The sequence below is a fragment of the Zalophus californianus genome, chromosome X, assembly GCF_009762305.2.
Source record: "Zalophus californianus isolate mZalCal1 chromosome X, mZalCal1.pri.v2, whole genome shotgun sequence".
Lineage (NCBI taxonomy): Eukaryota > Metazoa > Chordata > Mammalia > Carnivora > Otariidae > Zalophus > Zalophus californianus.
This window is the reverse complement of record NC_045612.1, coordinates 1,202,129-1,225,587: the sequence shown is the minus strand read 5'-3', so window position 1 is coordinate 1,225,587 and position 23,459 is coordinate 1,202,129. Positions and strand designations below refer to the sequence as shown.

Here is a 23,459-nt window from a genome sequence, read left to right as displayed (position 1 = left end):
CTATAATTACAGACACCTGGGTAAATATGGCATGGGGGAACTTACAGTTCCTAGAAAATTATGAACTCAATAACCTGAAAACTCTATCGCCACTAAAATTAGGACTGTGTATATTTACATATATGTGTGTGTATACAATCTTTTTAAACAAAATATTCATAACAGCATTATTTATAATAGTTTTTTTTAGAAGAAAAAAAACCCCAAATGCTCAAGCATCCCCAATGCAACAGTCCCTTGATGCCCTAACCTCTCTCTCATCCCCTTCTTCTCCTCATGTTTCTCCCTGCACCCTTGGGAAGGCAATCCAAGCTGAGTCAATCAAATCTCTCTATCTGTCTTCCTCTGTCTCTGTCTCTCTCTTCTCCCACACCAATCCCAACTTTCTCTACTGTATCCTTCAGGTCATTTCTTCAGAGAGGCCATCCCAGATCACTCAACCTAAACTTGCTGGAGAAACAAATGTGCAAGAATAAATGAAGATGTGGGTTTAGACTTTGGTGAAGACAACATTTCAGCTGAGTAGAGATATATGGATTATTCAATAAATGATGTTGAGACACCTGACTAACCTTGGGCGGGGGAGGGACAAAATTAGATCAGTGTGTTTCACACCAAAATGAATTCCTAGTATACTAACATTTTAAAGTACCAGAAGATGTTACGAGTGACAAATTTTATAATTTTACGGTGGGTAAGGCTTTCCACTGGACATAAACTACAGGTCATAATGAAAAAAATCTATCACGGGGCGCCTGGGTGGCTCAGTCGTTAAGCGTCTGCCTTCGGCTCAGGTAGTGATCCCAGGGTCCTGGGATCGAGCCCCGCATCGGGCTCCCCGCTCCGCGGGAAGCCTGCTTCTCCCTCTCCCACTCCCCTTGCTTGTGTTCCCTCTCTCACTGTGTCTCTCACTGTCGGATAAATAAAATCTTAAAAAAAAAAAATTTAAAAAAAACAAAAGAAAAAAAGAAAAAAATCTATCACTTAAATACATTTAAATTTTTAAAAACCCTTCTGTATAGAAAAGAACTATGAACAAGGATACAGTGAAGCAATGAGGAAAGAAAGTATTTTCAAATTATGACAAAGATTTGGTATCTTTAATATATAAAGAGCATTCACCAATCAATAAGTAAAACACGACTATTCCAATTAAAAACTAGATAAATGATATGAATGGACAGTTCTCAGAAGAGATACCACTGGCTGAATGTCATATGAATTGTTGTCAAGCCACGTTAAAAATCAAAAGAAAGTGAAACACTATTGAGATATGATTTTAGTTACTATATGGGCAAAGACTTAAAAGTATAAAATGTTCTGTTTGGGGTGTGTTATGGGCTGAATTGTATCCCCCCTCCAAATCCATATGTTGAAATCCTAATCCCTAATGGGACTGTATTTGGAGATAGGGACTTTAAAGAAGTAATTCAGGTTAATGGGGTCATAAGTGTGGGCCCCTAATCCAATAGGTCTGCTGTCCTTATTAGAAAAGGAACAAACACCAGAGAGCTCTCTTTCTCTCCACACACTCAAGCAGGAGGCCTTACCAGAAACCAATGTTGCTGGCATCTTGATCTTGGACTTTGAGTCTCCAGAACTGTGAGGAAATAAATTTCTGTTGTTTAAGCCACTTAGTATGTGGTCTTTTGTTATGGCAGCCCGGAGCGGACAAATACAGGGCGGGAGGTAAGAAAACAGACACTCCCATACACAATTGGTTGGAGTTGAATTGCTGCAACATTTTTGGAGGACAATTTGGTAATATGTATCAAACACGTTTAGAGGGGCTTCCTCTGGGGTGCCTGGCTGGCTCAGTCAGTAGAACATGCAACTCTTGATCTCAAGGTTGTGAGTTCAAGCTCCGTATTGGGTGTTGAGCTTATTTAAGAGGAGAAGAAGGGGAAGGAGAAAATAAAATAAAAGGGCTTGTTCCTTGACCCAACAGTTCCCCTTCTAAAAATCTATTGTATACAATACATTACACAAAACAAATGTACCGGTTATTCATTTCAGCATTGTTTATAATACTGAAAAATCAGAAACAACCTAGAGGCATATATATAAGAGACTGGTTAAAATAACTATGGTATATACATCCTGTGGAATATTATACAGCCACCGAAAATAATGTGGAAGCCATAGGCTTCTCCATCTCCACTGTACGGCCCACTTCTGGGCCAATTTTGGAAGCACTATCTGGAAAGGGATGGTCCCTCTTCTCGTCCCTCTCCTCCATCTGCCCCTTGCAGTCCCTCCTCTCCTTCTTTGGAGTCTTACCCACAAAAGACTCATTTTTTTCCCCTTTTCTACCATAATATGGCTTGATCATCAAGAGGCCAATCCCTTGGCAAGAAAATAGGCCCATTTCTCCCTTAAAGTAAAGGAGGGTCAACTTCTCAGATCATGATAGTGGGTTAAATAATGAATAAAACTATGGCTCCTCAATTCAGTAATAGTTGAGACATTCCTATTGCGAGTGAAAAAAAAAAAGGAAAAAGAAAAAAAAGCAATCAAAAACATCCACATTGGCTTAAGCCAAAGGGAGAATTTCTGGGTCCGTGTAACTGAAAGGTATAGAGATAGTCTCTGTATTCAGGCATGGCTGGAGCCAGCCTTTGGTTCTCTGAAATTTGCCTTTCTTGCTCCAGCTTCCACTCTGTCCAGTGTCAGCCTGCCCCTCTGCAGCCCCTCTGCAGCCCCCAAAGTGTCACCGGCTTGGATGGGATTGCCATAGCTAGAAGAAAGCAGTGCTCTGATTGGCCAGGCCTGAGCCACATGCCACCTCTTAAATCAGAGATGAAGTCAACTCCATCAGAAGCATAACCCCTGAGCCGGCCCTGCCCCCAGCGTGCTCAGACGGCCGCGGCGCAACTCCTAAAGCCTCTGAGCGCAGGACTGTTCCTGCTGAACCTGCCCCCCCTACACCCCCCCGTAAAAGCCCAGTTCACCTCAGAACGTGTGCTTCCGACAGCCTAGCCAACCGCACGTGACCAGCTGGCTTTCTGCATATCCCCCAGCCAAGTCCTTAGCTCATGGGTTATTAAAAAAGAGGCCCTCCTGGGTGGCTCAGTTGGTTAAGCGACTGCCTTCGGCTCAGGTCAGGATCCTGGAGTCCCGGGATCGAGTCCCACATCGGGCTTCCTGCTCGGCAGGGGGTCTGCTTCTCCCTCTGGCCCTCTTCCGTCTCGTGCTTTCATCTCTCATTCTCTCTCTCTCTCTCTCTCAAAGAAATAATAAAAATTTATTTTTAAAGATGTTATTTATTTATTTGAGAGACAGAGAGAATGAGAGAGAAAGCACATGAGATGGGGGGAGGGTCAGAGGGAGAGGCAGACTCCCTGTTCAGCAGGGAGCCGGGCGCGGGACTCGATCCCAGGACTCCAGGATCAGGACCTGAGCCGAAGGCAGTCGCTTAACCAACTGAGCCACCCAGGCACCCACTTTAAGAGACTTTTTTTTTTTTAAGTAGTTTCCTTTTTTTTTTTTTTGATTTTTAGATTTTATTTATTGGACAGAGAGAGCACAAGCAGAGGGAGAGAGAGGGAGAAGCAGGCTCCCCGCTGAGCAGGGAGCCCAATGTGGGACTCGATCCCAGGACCCTGGGCTCATGACCTGGGCCGAAGGCGGCAGCCGCTTAACTGACTGAGCCAGCCAGGCGTCCCAAGAGACTCTTAGTCTTAGGGAGTGAGAGAACGAGACAAGGCAATCTGTTAAGACATACAACAGGGATTGGCAAACTACAGCCTCCTGGCCAAATCCAGCTCAGGGACTCTTTTTTTTTTTAAAGATTTTATTTATTTGAGGGCGCCTGGGTGGCTCAGTTGGTTAAGCGACTGCCTTCGGCTCAGGTCAGGATCCTGGAGTCCCTGGATCGAGTCCCGCATCGGGCTCCCGGCTCGGCGGGGAGTCTGCTTTTCCCTCTGACCCTCCCCCCATCTCATGTGCTTTCTCTCTCATTCTCTCTGTCTCTCAAATAAATAAATAACATCTTTAAAAAATTTTTTTTATTTCTTTGAGAGAGAGAGAGAGAGAGAGAGAGAATGAGAGATGGAAAGCACGAGACGGAAGACGGCCAGAGGGAGAAGCAGACTCCCTGCCGAGCAGGAAGCCCGATGCGGGACTCGATCTCGAGACTCCAGGATCCTGACCTGAGCCGAAGGCAGTCGCTTAACCAACTGAGCCACCCAGGAGGGCCTCGTTTTTAATAACCCATGAGCTAAGGACTTGGCTGGGGGATATGCAGAAAGCCAGCTGGTCACGTGCGGTTGGCTAGGCTGACGGAAGCACAGGTTCTGAGGTGAACTGGGCTTTCACGGAGGGGGGGGGGGGGCAGGCTCAGCAGGAACAGTCCTGCGCTCAGAGGCTTTAGGAGTCGCGCCGCGGCCCTCTGAGCACGCTGGGGGCAGGGCCGGCTCAGAGGATCCCCCCGCCCATGCGGGTGCCTGTTCGCCGAGCCCGAGGGGCACGAAGGGGGCGGAACTTCAGAAGCGAGCAGAGCACGGATTGGGTACAGAAGAAAACGTACGGGGTCTCTAGGGCTGTTTGGTGGGAACCAATCACGAGTCAAGAGGCAGTCCCAGGGCTGTGTTTGCGCAGGCGTTCTGGGGTATTCCCAGTTGCAATGCGCGCGAAGGGGTGAAGCGTTGTAAGGAAGCGCTTTGTCCTTCTGTGCCTCGTGAGGAGGGTGGGAGGATCCAAGACGGGGTCTGGGGCGGGTGGTGGGCGAGCCGTGAGGGCGGTACACGAAGGCACAGGTGCTGTGGGCGTTGTGGTGGGGGCGCCGGGTGGTCCTGGTGAACCCCGTGACCCTGGTGACCCCAGCGACCCCGAAGGCCTGGGCAATCCCGGAAGTCCCGGCCCTGAGGGAGAGGCGGGCGCCGCTTCTGCCGGCGTGCCCCCGATGGAGCAGGCCCCCCGCGCGCCAGGGCCTGATGGAGCTGCGGCACCGGCGGCTGGAGGTCCTGGGGGCCAACCGCTCCAGATGTATCCTATTCGTGGAGCCCCTGTGGGCTGGACGGCACGGGGAGGGGCTGGAGGTGGTTGGACGGGGGACACAGGCAAGCGGGGTTGAAAGGGGAGCAGGAGGGCACTCTGGACGCCGGGCGGGTGTCGGCGAGGGGTGGGCCTGTGCTGACTGCGGGGGGTGGCGGCGGCGTGGGGGAAAACCAGCCTGAGGGGGATGAGGCGGTGGCTGGCGGCGGTGCTGTCCCGGGGCGGGGGGCCGATGTGTATAGGGTGGGAGGCGCTGGACGGCCTGAGGGTCAGCCTGGCGGGGAAAGACAGGCCTCGTGGAGGAGCAGGCCCGTGGCAGAGGCAAGATTGATACCGTGGCTGGTTCCTTAACCATATACCTCCCCAGCGCCCTCACCGTACCTTTCCCGTCGCCCGTGGAGGCGGAGATTGCCCACTGGTTCCTGACTTCACATGCTGAACTCCGAGGGCCAGTTCGGCAGGAGCTCGATGTGAACGTCACCGTCCTGACTGTGTTAGTTCTAGAATATGGTCAGGGGAGAGGGTGGTGGCCAGTGGCCAGGGACGATGTGAGTTCAGGAGGAGCTGTAATGGAAACCGGGAAGGATTAAGCGTAAGGGAGGAGTGTGATGCTCTAGGACTGTTGGCTGTGTGAAGGGGCAGATGGGGGAACGCACCCCTCCGCCCCTCTGACTTGAATTTTACTTTTTCTTCCCCGTTAGCCGATTGACTGCTGAGGACCCTGGCCAACTCCAAATGTCCATCACCTCCTGTCTTGACCAGGTTTCCCGGGTGATTCGGACCATGCAGCGCGTTGTGCCTCCCTTTTTTTGCTAAGCCGCAGCAGGATAAAGGGGGCTAAACCCAACTGCCTGTCCCGTTCTAGGCACCTCGCTAGGGCACTGATGCCTGCAGTGGTTGCCACTTCATGACTAGGGCCTAATCTCTTGCCTGTACTGGCCCGTGGGTGCTTGGGATTCATGTGTTTTGTTTGGTAGTTAAATGTTTAATAAATACAGAAAATAAAAACAGCTGCTATTCTGTGTCTGAGTTTAATTTTAGCTTCTCCACCTCCTAATACTCTTGCCTCTGTTCTCACGTTGGAGGGGAGGTTCTGGGATTCAGATATTCAAGTAGTACAAGGCGACTGAAGACAGTTTAGGAAATGGGAGAAATAATCGTGTCCTGTTACTCAGCACGAACTACTGTCAGCTACTAAGGAATATGTCCTCAGTTTTACGGTTGTACTTACACACTGATGTAGAACATCAGCATACTAAGTGAGATCTTGTGCCTTACTGGCCTTGGTTCACATCTGCGAAGAAAAGTGCCGGGACAATCGGTTAGGTGGGCCCCACTCCACCCTCTGTACTCACCTATCATCTAAGACCTCATTCCCTGAGGTTCCCTGGCATTTCCAGGGCTCCTTCCTTTGTGTGGCTCTCTCTTGCATCATGTCTCCCCAGGATTTTTCCAGTTTATTATGCTGCTGCTTTCTTCCCTAAAGTCATGACAAGGGCCCTTGAGGAAAACAAAGAGGGGAAGTGGTCTCCCTCAGGTGGGGAGGAGAGGTGAAGTAGATTATTCCCCGCCTTCCCCTGAAAGATGCCCTTATTTAATGAACACCACAGTGGGGCTGCTTACGAGGCACCAGAGTGGCCGAGGAGGGGAATGGGCGAGGCCCCAGTGCAAGAGGTGAGTCTCTGGGAGGGAGAGAGGAGGAACAAAGTGTTGTCTGAGGGAGAATCAACACTGTTAGCCGAGAGAGACTGAGCTGTGTAGAACGCTGTGACTACAGGTTTATGAATTGGTACCCGGGTGTCCATAAGAAGGTCTGCCGGAAGAAGTTGGGAAAATAAAGGCAAACCTGTCTTGTCTGTAAGGAAGATGTCAAAGCAAGAGGGTGACCAGTGTCTAGAATGGCTTCTGGCTTGAGGAAGCATTTCCCTGAGCAATGTCACCCAAAGAGAGCCCCAGCCTGGGACTCAACTGTCTCTGTCAGTCCTGTTCTTTCTTACTTTCTACTGGGCAGGCAGCTTTTTTTTTTTTTTTTTAAGATTTTATTTATTTATTTGACAGAGAAAGGCGGGGGGGGAGAGTGTGAGAGAGAGAGAGAGAGAGAGAGAGAGAGAGAGAGAGAGCACAAGTAGGCAGAGTGGCAGGCAGAAGCAGGCTCCCGGCTGAGCAGAGAGCCCGACATGGGGCTCGATCCCAGGGTCCTGGGATCATGACCCGAGCTGAAGGCAGATGCTGAACAGACTGGGCCACCCAGGTGCCCCTGGGCAGGCAGCTTTAATCTCTGAGGCATGTGCAGGGGGGACCTGAAGCCAGAGAACCAAGGATGTCCCAACATGTGCACACTCTGTAAGTGTGAAACGCCACATCACTACAATGAAAGGTAAAAATCACAGGATCATCTCCATAGACGCAGAAAAAGGATTTGACAAAATACAACATATTTTCGTCATAAAAACCTTCAATAAATTGGGTATAGAATTAATATACCCCAGGGGCGCCTGGGTGGCTCAGTTGGTTGGGCGACTGCCTTCGGCTCAGGTCATGATCCTGGAGTCCCGGGATCGAGTCCCGCATCGGGCTCCCTGCTCAGCAGGGAGTCTGCTTCTCCCTCTGACCCTCTTCGCTCTCATGCTCTCTATCTCTCATTCTCTCTCTCTCAAATAAATAAATAAAATCTTTAAAAAAAAAAAAAAAAGAGGGTGCCTGGGTGGCTCAGTTGGTTAAGCGACTGCCTTCGGCTCAGGTCAGGATCCTGGAGTCCCGGGATCGAGTCCCGCATCGGGCTCCCTTCTCAGCGAGGAGCCTGCTTCTCCCTCTAACCCTCCCCCCTCTCATGTACTCTCTCTCTCTCTCTCTCTCTCATTCTCACTCTCTCAAAATAAATAAATAAATCTTAAAAAAAAAAGAATTAATATACCCCAATCTAATAAAGGCCATGTATGACAAACCCCGCAGCTAACATCATACTTAATGGCGAAAAGCTGAAAGCTCTCCCTCTAAAATGAAGAACAAGGCACGGCTGGTCAGAGGCATACTCAGTTAACTTTCCATCCTTAAATTTTAAATTTATTGAGAATTGGTTTTTGGCCCAGCAAATGCATACAAAACATATTTGTCCTTGAAAAGAATGTGCAGTAGACACACATCTGAAATTTAGATTTCGAATTTAGTGTTCGAAAAACGTCAATCAAGGTAGCTGATGCTATTGATCAGATGTTCTATGTCAGGAGCCAATAAACTTTTTTTTTTTTTAATTCATTTGAGACACAGAGACACTGAGAGAGAGCGAGCGAGCATGAGCAGGGAGAGAGGCAGAGGGAGAGGGAGAAGCAGGCTCCCCGCTGAGCCGGGAGCCCGATGGTGGGGCCCGATCCCAGGACCCCGGGACCACGACCTGAGCCGAAGGCAGACGCTTAACGACTGAGCCACCCAGGCGCCCCCGGTGTCTTTATATTTTAATTATGTGGCTCACGTAGACAGCACGTAGTTTGGTCTTTTAAAAAAAAAATCTAACAATGTCTGATTTTAAATTGGATTGTTTGGCAAATTCACATTTAATATCATTACTGATATCGTTGGATTTAAGTCTGCCATCTCGCTATTCATTTTTCTTTGTCCCTCCTCTTTTTTTGTTTTTGCTCAACTTATCTGAGGCAAAATGCACACACGGAAAATTACACACATTTTAAGTATACAGTTTTATGAGTTATGACAAAGGTGTACACAGCAAAAGTCAAGATACAAAACCATCCCCGTCACTCTCACAATTCCCCCTGTGCCTCTGCACAGACACTCTCCTCCTCTACGTTCTGCTCCCAGATGACAGATGGGGCTTAGATTTGCCTTTTCTAGAATTTCCAAGAATCATACAGTAGGGGGGCGCCTGGGTGGCTCAGTCGTTAAGCGTCTGCCTTCGGCTCGGGTCATGATCCCGGGGTCCTGGGATCGAGCCCCGCGTCGGGCTCCCTGCTCGGCCGGAAGCCTGCTTCCCCCTCTCCCACTCCCCCTGCTTGCGTTCCCTCTCTCGCTGTGTCTCTCTCTGTCAAGTAAAAAAATAAAATAAAATAAGAATAAAAAAGGGCAGAAGACATGGACAGACATTTCTCCAAGGAATACCTACAAATGGCCAACGGACACACAAAGAAAAATGCTCAACATCACTCGGCATCAGGGAAATCCAAACCCACCCGCAATGAGATACCACCCCACACCAGGCAGAAGGGCTAAAGTTAACAAGTCAGGAAATGACAGATGCTGGCGAGGACTTGGAGAAGGGGGAACCCTCCCACACTGGTGGTGGGGAATGCAAGCTGGTGCAGCCACTCTGGAAAACGGTATGGAGGTTCCTCAAAAAGTTGAAAATAGAGCTACCCTAGGACTCAGCGATTGCACTACTGGGCACTTACCCCAAAGATACAAATGGAGTGATCCGAAGGGGCACCTGCACCCCAATGTTTATAGCAGCAATGTCCGCAGTAGCCGAACTATGGAAAGAGCCCAGCCGTCCATCGACAGATGAATGGATAGAGAACATATGGTGTATATATAGACAACGGAATACTACTCGGCCATCAGAAAAATGAAATCTTGCCATTTGCAACCACGTGGATAGAACTAGAGGGTATTCTGCTAAGTGAAATAATAAGTCAATCAGAGAAAGACAAGTATCATATGATCTCACTGATAGGTGGAATTTAAGAAACAAGGCAGAGGACCATAGGGGAAGAGAGGGGAAAATGAAACAAGATGAAATCAGAGAGGGAGACAAACCATAAGACACTCTCTCTCTTTTTTTTAAATATTTTATTTATTTATTTATTATTATTTATTTATCTGAGAGAGAGAATGAGATAGAGAGAGTACATGAGAGGGGGGGAGGATCAGAGGGAGAAGCAGACTCCCTGTTCAGCAGGGAGCCGGATGCGGGACTCGATCCCAGGACTCCAGGATCAGGACCTGAGCCGAAGGCAGTCGCTTAACCAACTGAGCCACCCAGGCACCCACTTTAAGAGACTTTTTTTTTTTTAAGTAGTTTCCTTTTTTTTTTTTTTGATTTTTAGATTTTATTTATTGGACAGAGAGAGCACAAGCAGAGGGAGAGAGAGGGAGAAGCAGGCTCCCCGCTGAGCAGGGAGCCCAATGTGGGACTCGATCCCAGGACCCTGGGCTCATGACCTGGGCCGAAGGCGGCAGCCGCTTAACTGACTGAGCCAGCCAGGCGTCCCAAGAGACTCTTAGTCTTAGGGAGTGAGAGAACGAGACAAGGCAATCTGTTAAGACATACAACAGGGATTGGCAAACTACAGCCTCCTGGCCAAATCCAGCTCAGGGCCTCTTTTTTTTTTAAAGATTTTATTTATTTGAGGGCGCCTGGGTGGCTCAGTTGGTTAAGCGACTGCCTTCGGCTCAGGTCAGGATCCTGGAGTCCCTGGATCGAGTCCCGCATCGGGCTCCCGGCTCGGCGGGGAGTCTGCTTTTCCCTCTGACCCTCCCCCCATCTCATGTGCTTTCTCTCTCATTCTCTCTGTCTCTCAAATAAATAAATAACATCTTTAAAAAATTTTTTTTATTTCTTAGAGAGAGAGAGAGAGAGAGAGAGAATGAGAGATGGAAAGCACGAGACGGAAGACGGCCAGAGGGAGAAGCAGACTCCCTGCCGAGCAGGAAGCCCGATGCGGGACTCGATCTCGAGACTCCAGGATCCTGACCTGAGCCGAAGGCAGTCGCTTAACCAACTGAGCCACCCAGGAGGGCCTCGTTTTTAATAACCCATGAGCTAAGGACTTGGCTGGGGGATATGCAGAAAGCCAGCTGGTCACGTGCGGTTGGCTAGGCTGACGGAAGCACAGGTTCTGAGGTGAACTGGGCTTTCACGGAGGGGGGGGGGGGCAGGCTCAGCAGGAACAGTCCTGCGCTCAGAGGCTTTAGGAGTCGCGCCGCGGCCCTCTGAGCACGCTGGGGGCAGGGCCGGCTCAGAGGATCCCCCCGCCCATGCGGGTGCCTGTTCGCCGAGCCCGAGGGGCACGAAGGGGGCGGAACTTCAGAAGCGAGCAGAGCACGGATTGGGTACAGAAGAAAACGTACGGGGTCTCTAGGGCTGTTTGGTGGGAACCAATCACGAGTCAAGAGGCAGTCCCAGGGCTGTGTTTGCGCAGGCGTTCTGGGGTATTCCCAGTTGCAATGCGCGCGAAGGGGTGAAGCGTTGTAAGGAAGCGCTTTGTCCTTCTGTGCCTCGTGAGGAGGGTGGGAGGATCCAAGACGGGGTCTGGGGCGGGTGGTGGGCGAGCCGTGAGGGCGGTACACGAAGGCACAGGTGCTGTGGGCGTTGTGGTGGGGGCGCCGGGTGGTCCTGGTGAACCCCGTGACCCTGGTGACCCCAGCGACCCCGAAGGCCTGGGCAATCCCGGAAGTCCCGGCCCTGAGGGAGAGGCGGGCGCCGCTTCTGCCGGCGTGCCCCGGATGGAGCAGGCCCCCCGCGCGCCAGGGCCTGATGGAGCTGCGGCACCGGCGGCTGGAGGTCCTGGGGGCCAACCGCTCTAGATGTATCCTATTCGTGGAGCCCCTGTGGGCTGGACGGCACGGGGAGGGGCTGGAGGTGGTTGGACGGGGGACACAGGCAAGCGGGGTTGAAAGGGGAGCAGGAGGGCACTCTGGACGCCGGGCGGGTGTCGGCGAGGGGTGGGCCTGTGCTGACAGAGGGGGGTGGCGGCGGCGTGGGGGAAAACCAGCCTGAGGGGGATGAGGCGGTGGCTGGCGGCGGTGCTGTCCCGGGGCGGGGGGCCGATGTGTATAGGGTGGGAGGCGCTGGACGGCCTGAGGGTCAGCCTGGCGGGGAAAGACAGGCCTCGTGGAGGAGCAGGCCCGTGGCAGAGGCAAGATTGATACCGTGGCTGGTTCCTTAACCATATACCTCCCCAGCGCCCTCACCGTACCTTTCCCGTCGCCCGTGGAGGCGGAGATTGCCCACTGGTTCCTGACTTCACATGCTGAACTCCGAGGGCCAGTTCGGCAGGAGCTCGATGTGAACGTCACCGTCCTGACTGTGTTAGTTCTAGAATATGGTCAGGGGAGAGGGTGGTGGCCAGTGGCCAGGGACGATGTGAGTTCAGGAGGAGCTGTAATGGAAACCGGGAAGGATTAAGCGTAAGGGAGGAGTGTGATGCTCTAGGACTGTTGGCTGTGTGAAGGGGCAGATGGGGGAACGCACCCCTCCGCCCCTCTGACTTGAATTTTACTTTTTCTTCCCCGTTAGCCGATTGACTGCTGAGGACCCTGGCCAACTCCAAATGTCCATCACCTCCTGTCTTGACCAGGTTTCCCGGGTGATTCGGACCATGCAGCGCGTTGTGCCTCCCTTTTTTTGCTAAGCCGCAGCAGGATAAAGGGGGCTAAACCCAACTGCCTGTCCCGTTCTAGGCACCTCGCTAGGGCACTGATGCCTGCAGTGGTTGCCACTTCATGACTAGGGCCTAATCTCTTGCCTGTACTGGCCCGTGGGTGCTTGGGATTCATGTGTTTTGTTTGGTAGTTAAATGTTTAATAAATACAGAAAATAAAAACAGCTGCTATTCTGTGTCTGAGTTTAATTTTAGCTTCTCCACCTCCTAATACTCTTGCCTCTGTTCTCACGTTGGAGGGGAGGTTCTGGGATTCAGATATTCAAGTAGTACAAGGCGACTGAAGACAGTTTAGGAAATGGGAGAAATAATCGTGTCCTGTTACTCAGCACGAACTACTGTCAGCTACTAAGGAATATGTCCTCAGTTTTACGGTTGTACTTACACACTGATGTAGAACATCAGCATACTAAGTGAGATCTTGTGCCTTACTGGCCTTGGTTCACATCTGCGAAGAAAAGTGCCGGGACAATCGGTTAGGTGGGCCCCACTCCACCCTCTGTACTCACCTATCATCTAAGACCTCATTCCCTGAGGTTCCCTGGCATTTCCAGGGCTCCTTCCTTTGTGTGGCTCTCTCTTGCATCATGTCTCCCCAGGATTTTTCCAGTTTATTATGCTGCTGCTTTCTTCCCTAAAGTCATGACAAGGGCCCTTGAGGAAAACAAAGAGGGGAAGTGGTCTCCCTCAGGTGGGGAGGAGAGGTGAAGTAGATTATTCCCCGCCTTCCCCTGAAAGATGCCCTTATTTAATGAACACCACAGTGGGGCTGCTTACGAGGCACCAGAGTGGCCGAGGAGGGGAATGGGCGAGGCCCCAGTGCAAGAGGTGAGTCTCTGGGAGGGAGAGAGGAGGAACAAAGTGTTGTCTGAGGGAGAATCAACACTGTTAGCCGAGAGAGACTGAGCTGTGTAGAACGCTGTGACTACAGGTTTATGAATTGGTACCCGGGTGTCCATAAGAAGGTCTGCCGGAAGAAGTTGGGAAAATAAAGGCAAACCTGTCTTGTCTGTAAGGAAGATGTCAAAGCAAGAGGGTGACCAGTGTCTAGAATGGCTTCTGGCTTGAGGAAGCATTTCCCTGAGCAATGTCACCCAAAGAGAGCCCCAGCCTGGGACTCAACTGTCTCTGTCAGTCCTGTTCTTTCTTACTTTCTACTGGGCAGGCAGCTTTTTTTTTTTTTTTTTAAGATTTTATTTATTTATTTGACAGAGAAAGGCGGGGGGGGAGAGTGTGAGAGAGAGAGAGAGAGAGAGAGAGAGAGAGAGAGAGAGCACAAGTAGGCAGAGTGGCAGGCAGAAGCAGGCTCCCGGCTGAGCAGAGAGCCCGACATGGGGCTCGATCCCAGGGTCCTGGGATCATGACCCGAGCTGAAGGCAGATGCTGAACAGACTGGGCCACCCAGGTGCCCCTGGGCAGGCAGCTTTAATCTCTGAGGCATGTGCAGGGGGGACCTGAAGCCAGAGAACCAAGGATGTCCCAACATGTGCACACTCTGTAAGTGTGAAACGCCACATCACTACAATGAAAGGTAAAAATCACAGGATCATCTCCATAGACGCAGAAAAAGGATTTGACAAAATACAACATATTTTCGTCATAAAAACCTTCAATAAATTGGGTATAGAATTAATATACCCCAGGGGCGCCTGGGTGGCTCAGTTGGTTGGGCGACTGCCTTCGGCTCAGGTCATGATCCTGGAGTCCCGGGATCGAGTCCCGCATCGGGCTCCCTGCTCAGCAGGGAGTCTGCTTCTCCCTCTGACCCTCTTCGCTCTCATGCTCTCTATCTCTCATTCTCTCTCTCTCAAATAAATAAATAAAATCTTTAAAAAAAAAAAAAAAAGAGGGTGCCTGGGTGGCTCAGTTGGTTAAGCGACTGCCTTCGGCTCAGGTCAGGATCCTGGAGTCCCGGGATCGAGTCCCGCATCGGGCTCCCTTCTCAGCGAGGAGCCTGCTTCTCCCTCTAACCCTCCCCCCTCTCATGTACTCTCTCTCTCTCTCTCTCTCTCATTCTCACTCTCTCAAAATAAATAAATAAATCTTAAAAAAAAAAGAATTAATATACCCCAATCTAATAAAGGCCATGTATGACAAACCCCGCAGCTAACATCATACTTAATGGCGAAAAGCTGAAAGCTCTCCCTCTAAAATGAAGAACAAGGCACGGCTGGTCAGAGGCATACTCAGTTAACTTTCCATCCTTAAATTTTAAATTTATTGAGAATTGGTTTTTGGCCCAGCAAATGCATACAAAACATATTTGTCCTTGAAAAGAATGTGCAGTAGACACACATCTGAAATTTAGATTTCGAATTTAGTGTTCGAAAAACGTCAATCAAGGTAGCTGATGCTATTGATCAGATGTTCTATGTCAGGAGCCAATAAACTTTTTTTTTTTTTAATTCATTTGAGACACAGAGACACTGAGAGAGAGCGAGCGAGCATGAGCAGGGAGAGAGGCAGAGGGAGAGGGAGAAGCAGGCTCCCCGCTGAGCCGGGAGCCCGATGGTGGGGCCCGATCCCAGGACCCCGGGACCACGACCTGAGCCGAAGGCAGACGCTTAACGACTGAGCCACCCAGGCGCCCCCGGTGTCTTTATATTTTAATTATGTGGCTCACGTAGACAGCACGTAGTTTGGTCTTTTAAAAAAAAAATCTAACAATGTCTGATTTTAAATTGGATTGTTTGGCAAATTCACATTTAATATCATTACTGATATCGTTGGATTTAAGTCTGCCATCTCGCTATTCATTTTTCTTTGTCCCTCCTCTTTTTTTGTTTTTGCTCAACTTATCTGAGGCAAAATGCACACACGGAAAATTACACACATTTTAAGTATACAGTTTTATGAGTTATGACAAAGGTGTACACAGCAAAAGTCAAGATACAAAACCATCCCCGTCACTCTCACAATTCCCCCTGTGCCTCTGCACAGACACTCTCCTCCTCTACGTTCTGCTCCCAGATGACAGATGGGGCTTAGATTTGCCTTTTCTAGAATTTCCAAGAATCATACAGTAGGGGGGCGCCTGGGTGGCTCAGTCGTTAAGCGTCTGCCTTCGGCTCGGGTCATGATCCCGGGGTCCTGGGATCGAGCCCCGCGTCGGGCTCCCTGCTCGGCCGGAAGCCTGCTTCCCCCTCTCCCACTCCCCCTGCTTGCGTTCCCTCTCTCGCTGTGTCTCTCTCTGTCAAGTAAAAAAATAAAATAAAATAAGAATAAAAAAGGGCAGAAGACATGGACAGACATTTCTCCAAGGAATACCTACAAATGGCCAACGGACACACAAAGAAAAATGCTCAACATCACTCGGCATCAGGGAAATCCAAACCCACCCGCAATGAGATACCACCCCACACCAGGCAGAAGGGCTAAAGTTAACAAGTCAGGAAATGACAGATGCTGGCGAGGACTTGGAGAAGGGGGAACCCTCCCACACTGGTGGTGGGGAATGCAAGCTGGTGCAGCCACTCTGGAAAACGGTATGGAGGTTCCTCAAAAAGTTGAAAATAGAGCTACCCTAGGACTCAGCGATTGCACTACTGGGCACTTACCCCAAAGATACAAATGGAGTGATCCGAAGGGGCACCTGCACCCCAATGTTTATAGCAGCAATGTCCGCAGTAGCCGAACTATGGAAAGAGCCCAGCCGTCCATCGACAGATGAATGGATAGAGAACATATGGTGTATATATAGACAACGGAATACTACTCGGCCATCAGAAAAATGAAATCTTGCCATTTGCAACCACGTGGATAGAACTAGAGGGTATTCTGCTAAGTGAAATAATAAGTCAATCAGAGAAAGACAAGTATCATATGATCTCACTGATAGGTGGAATTTAAGAAACAAGGCAGAGGACCATAGGGGAAGAGAGGGGAAAATGAAACAAGATGAAATCAGAGAGGGAGACAAACCATAAGACACTCTCTCTCTTTTTTTAAAATATTTTATTTATTTATTTATTATTATTTACTTATCTGAGAGAGAGAATGAGATAGAGAGAGTACATGTGAGGGGGGGAGGGTCAGAGGGAGAAGCCGACTCCCTGCTCAGCAAGGAGCCCGATGCTGAGAACAAATGATCTCAGCTCTTGTGGGTCTGAAAAATTATTTTTGCTTTCTTTTTAATTGAAGTAAAGTTGACATAACATAAAATAAACCATTTTAAAGGCAACAGTGCAGTGGCATTTAGTACATTCACATGTAAAAAAAATGCTGAGCAGGGCTGGCACAGTGAAGAGAGCAGCCGGAGAAATTGGACAAATTAGCCTCGGATAAGAGGGCAGAGACCTCTTCTGCCGAGGCAGGAACGAGGCAAGGGTGTGTGCTGCTGTGGGCAAGTGCAAAGATGTGATATGGGGCGCAGAGCTGACAGACTTCTTGGCCGATGATCCGAGAGGAGGGGAGAGAGTGTACCACAGAGGGCCTGGTAGGCCATGGGGGGCGACTTTGGCTTTGGCTCTGAGTGAGATGGGAGGCGCACTGAAAGGTTCCGAACAGGAGAAGGAGGGACCTGCCTAATATCTTATCACTGATCCTGAGTTGGGGCTCTGCTGGGTTGGTGATGGGGAAGTAAGGGGACTGTTGCAGATGGTTACAAGATCTAGGGTCCTTAGTCAGGTAGAAGCTTCTGAGGAATTGAGTTTGATGTCCTTATAGGAGGTGCATGCACTCTGGCTTCAAGGTTTGGCAGCTTCTCTTCGTGTGGGGTTACTGTTTCCATTCTCCTGGCCTCCACCTTACCACTGGCCTCCACCTTACCACTGGCCTCCACCTTACCACTGGCCTCCACCTTACCACTGGCCTCCTGAGCCTAACCTCACTCCACCAGTTCTGAGTCTTATTTTCTTAAGCTTGAAACCTGTCTTCTTTGTCTCTGGACCATCCCTCGCCCCCACTCCCTTTTGTAAATTGGAACCTCCAAACTTAGATCCTCATCTGACTCTGAGTTGGACCCTACAGGTTTCTGTGCGTGGTTCCATGCAGCTGGGGAATGAGACCCTGGTGTCCCAGTTTCTTCTGGGAGGGCTGACTGACACAGAGGAGCTGAGGCCCTTGCTCTTTGCGGTTTTTCTGCTGGTCTACATAGTGGCTGTGGTTGGGAACCTGGGCATTGTCAGCCTTATTGTAATGGACGCCCGACTTCACAGCCCCTTGTACTTCTTCTTCGCCGACCTTTCACTGCTGGGCACCGCCTATATCTCCAGCACAGCGCCCCGGCTGCTGGCACACCTGCAGGCACCAGTGCGGACCGTGCCCTATCGTGCTTGTCTTACCCAGATATTCTCTCTCCACTTCCTGGCTCCCTGGGAGTGCTTCCTGCTCACAGCCATGGCCCACGACCGCTATGCCACCATCTGCCGGCCACTGCACTACCTAGTCCTCATGGGCCAACGGACCTGCGCAGGACTGGCTTCAATCTCCTGCCTGCTTGCCTTGGCCAATGCGCTCACCCACACCATCCTTGCAGCTCTACTCAAGTTCTGTGGGCCTCGCCTTATCACCCGCTTCTTCTGTGACCTCCCTCCTCTGATCAAACTCTCTTGCTCAAGCACGTGGGCCCATGAACTTGCCCTGTTCTTCTCCAGCTTTGTGGTGGCTCTTGCACCCTGTGCCCTGGTTGTGATCTCTTACATACACGTCGTGGCTGCTATTCTCAGGATTCGCTCCGCTGAGGGCCGAGGAAAAGCCTTCTCCACCTGTGGTGCTCACATCACTATGGTGTGCGTTTTCTACATCACTTCAGTCCTCTGCTACATCCTCCCCAGCTCGGCATACTCTGGCTTGTGGGACCGGGTGCTCTCTGTGCTCTACGTGGTCCTCACTCCCATGCTCAACCCCATCATCTACAGCATGCGAAACAAGGAGGTGAAGAGGGCTTTGTTCCAGGCCCTTGGGAAAGAAAGTGCCTCCTAGGCACTAGTCACATCAACTCAAGGCCATACTTCTCCATGGCGAGGCTGGTACATGCCTGATGCTTTGGGGGTGAATCCAATCACATAGGAGTTTGAAATTTCATGTAGATGATCCATTTGGTGAATCCTATTTTGTGTGCCAGGTTTCCCCCCATTTTCAGCAAAGATCAAATATTTCTGTCGTGGTTTTTGATTCTAATACATTGTTTTCTATTTATGGAAGTAAAACATGGTCATTGGATAAGCTGTGCAGTTACAGAAACTTATAAGGTGACACCCCCCCAAATGCCCTCTATAAGTCTCACCGCCCAGAAAGAACCACTGTGAACATTCTGATGGTTTCTTTCAGGTTTCCTTCCGAACTACAAATGTATGTGCATGCATATTTAAAGTAGGGAAACAAAACTGGAATCATAGTGTACTTACAGTTTCGGATGCTTAGATATTTTAAATTTTTTTCCACTATAATATATGCTTATTATAAAATCACTCATGCCTTACACTAAGGTGTGTTTTTAGGATCTCAGCATCTGTAGTAACCACTATGAACAGTTTTATGTGTGTTCTGCCAGTTTTTTCCCTAGGATATATTAACCTGCATTCATAATTTTTTTTTTTACATAAATAGGATCATACTGTTAAAGTAGGCAGTTAGGGCGCCTGGGTGGCTCAGTTGGTTAAGCGACTCCCTTCGGCTCAGGTCATGACCCTGGAGTCCCGGGATCGAGTCCCGCATCGGGCTCCTTGCTCAGCAGGGAGTCTGCTTCTCCCTCTGACCCTCTTCCCTCTCGTGCTCTCTGTCTCTCATTCTCTCTCTCTCAAATAAATAAATAAAATCTTAAAAAAAAAAATAAAATAAAGTAGGCAGTTAGACATGAGCTGGAGGCAAAGGCGGTGATAAATAGGTGACACAACATCCTGATTGTGGCTTTTAACATCTTGGCCTTAGGGCTTCCAACACCTGGGGGGCTGACAGACCAAGAGCCACGGTTGCAGACCAAGTGTTCTCCTCTTCCAGCTTAACCCCAGGGTAACCTATAGTTTCATTATAATATATTTACATTGTGGTTTCAACCCCCTGTGCGTCACCCCACCCCCATGAGGGGAGATGGCCCTGACAGTTCTGGCAAGAACCGTGTAGGGCCAAAAACTCCCCTTCCCAACCGGTAGGAGCCCCTTAGATGATTGGAAACAACCTCAGTCGGAGACACCCCCCCCCCCAAGCTATGACCCATAACTTATGCAAACAAAAAGAAATGACACCTCTAGCTAGCTCCGGGGCAGTTGCCACCTCTGGGCCTGTCCACTCTCCCACCTTGAGAGTGTACTGTCCTTGATAAACTGCTTTGTGCTTGCTACCTTCCTTCTGGTTGTCTTTATTTGAGCCCGGATCCTCATGTAACTCTTTGGTGGGGGATCCAAGAACCGAGACCTCCATTCACACAGTGCAGACTCTCCCACCCCTAACAATACCGTGTACCAAATGGACTGTTTATAATCCTTTTTCCATGAATTCCGTGTTCCTGTCATTTGTACATTTTTCTACTGGGCTGTTTGTCTTTTATGTATTTATTTCTAAGAGTTATTTGCATTTTCAAGATATTAGCTTTAGTTTACCATTTGGGTTACTAATGTTTTCCTAACTTGTTGTTTGTCTTTTCATTTTATTTATGATGTTTTCTTCCATAACAGAGCTTAACATCTTTGTGTAACTAGACATCGGTGTTTGTTTTTTGTTTTGTGGATTTTTGCTTCTGGATTTTGCATCCTGCTTTGTTTACTATTTGACTTACAAATAATTTTCTCAATTGAGTCCCAATTTGATGCTTTCATGGTGTTCTCTACCACAAATAACTTGACCTTTCCTTGTATTTAGACACTGATTCATTTTTTTTTAAAGATTTTATTTATTTATTTGAGAGAGAGAGAATGAGAGATAGAGAGCACGAGAGGGAAGAGGGTCAGAGGGAGAAGCCGACTCCCTGCTGAGCAGGGAGCCCGATGCGGGGCTCGATCCCAGGACCCTGGGATCATGACCTGAGCAGAAGGCAGCCGCTTAACCGAATGAGCCACCCAGGCGCCCCACCCTTTCTTTCTTTCTTTTCTTTTCTTTTCTTTTTTTTTTTTTTTTTACAGATTTATTTATTTATTAGAGAGAGAGAAGGGACAGAGGGAGAGAATCTTTAAGCAGACTCCCCACTGAGTGCAGAGCCCGATGTGGGGGCTTGATTCCCACAACCCTGAAACCATGACCTGAGCCAAAACCAAGAGTTAGACTCTTAACTGACTGAGCCACCCAGATGCCCCTTATGTGCTCTCTCAAGTTTGGTTTCACTCTGTCTTCTGACTCTTAATTTTACATCTTTTTCTCCAGTCACATCTCTGGCTTGGTCCCTTAGAACACTGCTTGTATCCTGGCTGGTAAGGCTTATCTTACCTTCCCATGAGAACATGGGAATTGTGTTTGATTCTGGACATCAACTTTGCAGCCACATGTCTTGGCCTTTCTCTCCAGAGCCTTCACTTTACTATATAGCAGAGTAATGTTCCCTCATTCCCTAGCCAGGTAATGTGCTATAATTACAGACACCTGGGTAAATATGGCATGGGGGAACTTACAGTTCCTAGAAAATTATGAACTCAATAACCTGAAAACTCTATCGCCACTAAAATTAGGACTGTGTATATTTACATATATGTGTGTGTATACAATCTTTTTAAACAAAATATTCATAACAGCATTATTTATAATAGTTTTTTTTAGAAGAAAAAAAACCCCAAATGCTCAAGCATCCCCAATGCAACAGTCCCTTGATGCCCTAACCTCTCTCTCATCCCCTTCTTCTCCTCATGTTTCTCCCTGCACCCTTGGGAAGGCAATCCAAGCTGAGTCAATCAAATCTCTCTATCTGTCTTCCTCTGTCTCTGTCTCTCTCTTCTCCCACACCAATCCCAACTTTCTCTACTGTATCCTTCAGGTCATTTCTTCAGAGAGGCCATCCCAGATCACTCAACCTAAACTTGCTGGAGAAACAAATGTGCAAGAATAAATGAAGATGTGGGTTTAGACTTTGGTGAAGACAACATTTCAGCTGAGTAGAGATATATGGATTATTCAATAAATGATGTTGAGACACCTGACTAACCTTGGGCGGGGGAGGGACAAAATTAGATCAGTGTGTTTCACACCAAAATGAATTCCTAGTATACTAACATTTTAAAGTACCAGAAGATGTTACGAGTGACAAATTTTATAATTTTACGGTGGGTAAGGCTTTCCACTGGACATAAACTACAGGTCATAATGAAAAAAATCTATCACGGGGCGCCTGGGTGGCTCAGTCGTTAAGCGTCTGCCTTCGGCTCAGGTAGTGATCCCAGGGTCCTGGGATCGAGCCCCGCATCGGGCTCCCCGCTCCGCGGGAAGCCTGCTTCTCCCTCTCCCACTCCCCTTGCTTGTGTTCCCTCTCTCACTGTGTCTCTCACTGTCGGATAAATAAAATCTTAAAAAAAAAAAATTTAAAAAAAACAAAAGAAAAAAAGAAAAAAATCTATCACTTAAATACATTTAAATTTTTAAAAACCCTTCTGTATAGAAAAGAACTATGAACAAGGATACAGTGAAGCAATGAGGAAAGAAAGTATTTTCAAATTATGACAAAGATTTGGTATCTTTAATATATAAAGAGCATTCACCAATCAATAAGTAAAACACGACTATTCCAATTAAAAACTAGATAAATGATATGAATGGACAGTTCTCAGAAGAGATACCACTGGCTGAATGTCATATGAATTGTTGTCAAGCCACGTTAAAAATCAAAAGAAAGTGAAACACTATTGAGATATGATTTTAGTTACTATATGGGCAAAGACTTAAAAGTATAAAATGTTCTGTTTGGGGTGTGTTATGGGCTGAATTGTATCCCCCCTCCAAATCCATATGTTGAAATCCTAATCCCTAATGGGACTGTATTTGGAGATAGGGACTTTAAAGAAGTAATTCAGGTTAATGGGGTCATAAGTGTGGGCCCCTAATCCAATAGGTCTGCTGTCCTTATTAGAAAAGGAACAAACACCAGAGAGCTCTCTTTCTCTCCACACACTCAAGCAGGAGGCCTTACCAGAAACCAATGTTGCTGGCATCTTGATCTTGGACTTTGAGTCTCCAGAACTGTGAGGAAATAAATTTCTGTTGTTTAAGCCACTTAGTATGTGGTCTTTTGTTATGGCAGCCCGGAGCGGACAAATACAGGGCGGGAGGTAAGAAAACAGACACTCCCATACACAATTGGTTGGAGTTGAATTGCTGCAACATTTTTGGAGGACAATTTGGTAATATGTATCAAACACGTTTAGAGGGGCTTCCTCTGGGGTGCCTGGCTGGCTCAGTCAGTAGAACATGCAACTCTTGATCTCAAGGTTGTGAGTTCAAGCTCCGTATTGGGTGTTGAGCTTATTTAAGAGGAGAAGAAGGGGAAGGAGAAAATAAAATAAAAGGGCTTGTTCCTTGACCCAACAGTTCCCCTTCTAAAAATCTATTGTATACAATACATTACACAAAACAAATGTACCGGTTATTCATTTCAGCATTGTTTATAATACTGAAAAATCAGAAACAACCTAGAGGCATATATATATAAGAGACTGGTTAAAATAACTATGGTATATACATCCTGTGGAATATTATACAGCCACCGAAAATAATGTGGAAGCCATAGGCTTCTCCATCTCCACTGTACGGCCCACTTCTGGGCCAATTTTGGAAGCACTATCTGGAAAGGGATGGTCCCTCTTCTCGTCCCTCTCCTCCATCTGCCCCTTGCAGTCCCTCCTCTCCTTCTTTGGAGTCTTACCCACAAAAGACTCATTTTTTTCCCCTTTTCTACCATAATATGGCTTGATCATCAAGAGGCCAATCCCTTGGCAAGAAAATAGGCCCATTTCTCCCTTAAAGTAAAGGAGGGTCAACTTCTCAGATCATGATAGTGGGTTAAATAATGAATAAAACTATGGCTCCTCAATTCAGTAATAGTTGAGACATTCCTATTGCGAGTGAAAAAAAAAAAGGAAAAAGAAAAAAAAGCAATCAAAAACATCCACATTGGCTTAAGCCAAAGGGAGAATTTCTGGGTCCGTGTAACTGAAA

General features: G+C 48.4%; 4 protein-coding genes across 5 annotated transcripts in view; all 4 read left to right on the top strand.

Annotated features, from left to right (window-relative positions):
• The window catches only part of IKBKG (inhibitor of nuclear factor kappa B kinase regulatory subunit gamma), a 48,051-nt gene extending 47,591 nt beyond the window's left edge, over nt 1-460 (top strand). The window contains exon 10 of the mRNA XM_035725838.1: nt 405-460. Within this exon, the coding sequence (XP_035581731.1) occupies nt 405-445 (41 nt within the window). The 3' untranslated portion in view covers nt 446-460. The remainder of the gene's footprint in view (nt 1-404) is intronic.
• PLXNA3 (plexin A3) overlaps nt 1-23,459 on the top strand; it is a 217,448-nt gene that overhangs the window by 116,594 nt on the left and 77,395 nt on the right. The gene's annotated exons all lie outside the window — the stretch shown is intronic.
• Nucleotides 4,636-6,005, top strand: LOC118356589 (EKC/KEOPS complex subunit LAGE3-like). Its single transcript, XM_035725842.1, has 3 exons — nt 4,636-4,986; nt 5,363-5,488; nt 5,697-6,005. Exons 1-3 carry the CDS (start codon nt 4,904-4,906, stop codon nt 5,809-5,811), a joined length of 324 nt encoding a protein of 107 aa, XP_035581735.1. The 5' UTR covers nt 4,636-4,903; the 3' UTR covers nt 5,812-6,005.
• Nucleotides 11,483-18,311, top strand: LOC118356562 (olfactory receptor 3A3-like). The gene is made up of 3 exons (XM_035725724.1): nt 11,483-11,556; nt 11,911-12,091; nt 17,358-18,311. The coding sequence occupies exons 1-3, from the start codon at nt 11,483-11,485 to the stop codon at nt 18,309-18,311; spliced, it is 1,209 nt and encodes a 402-aa protein (XP_035581617.1).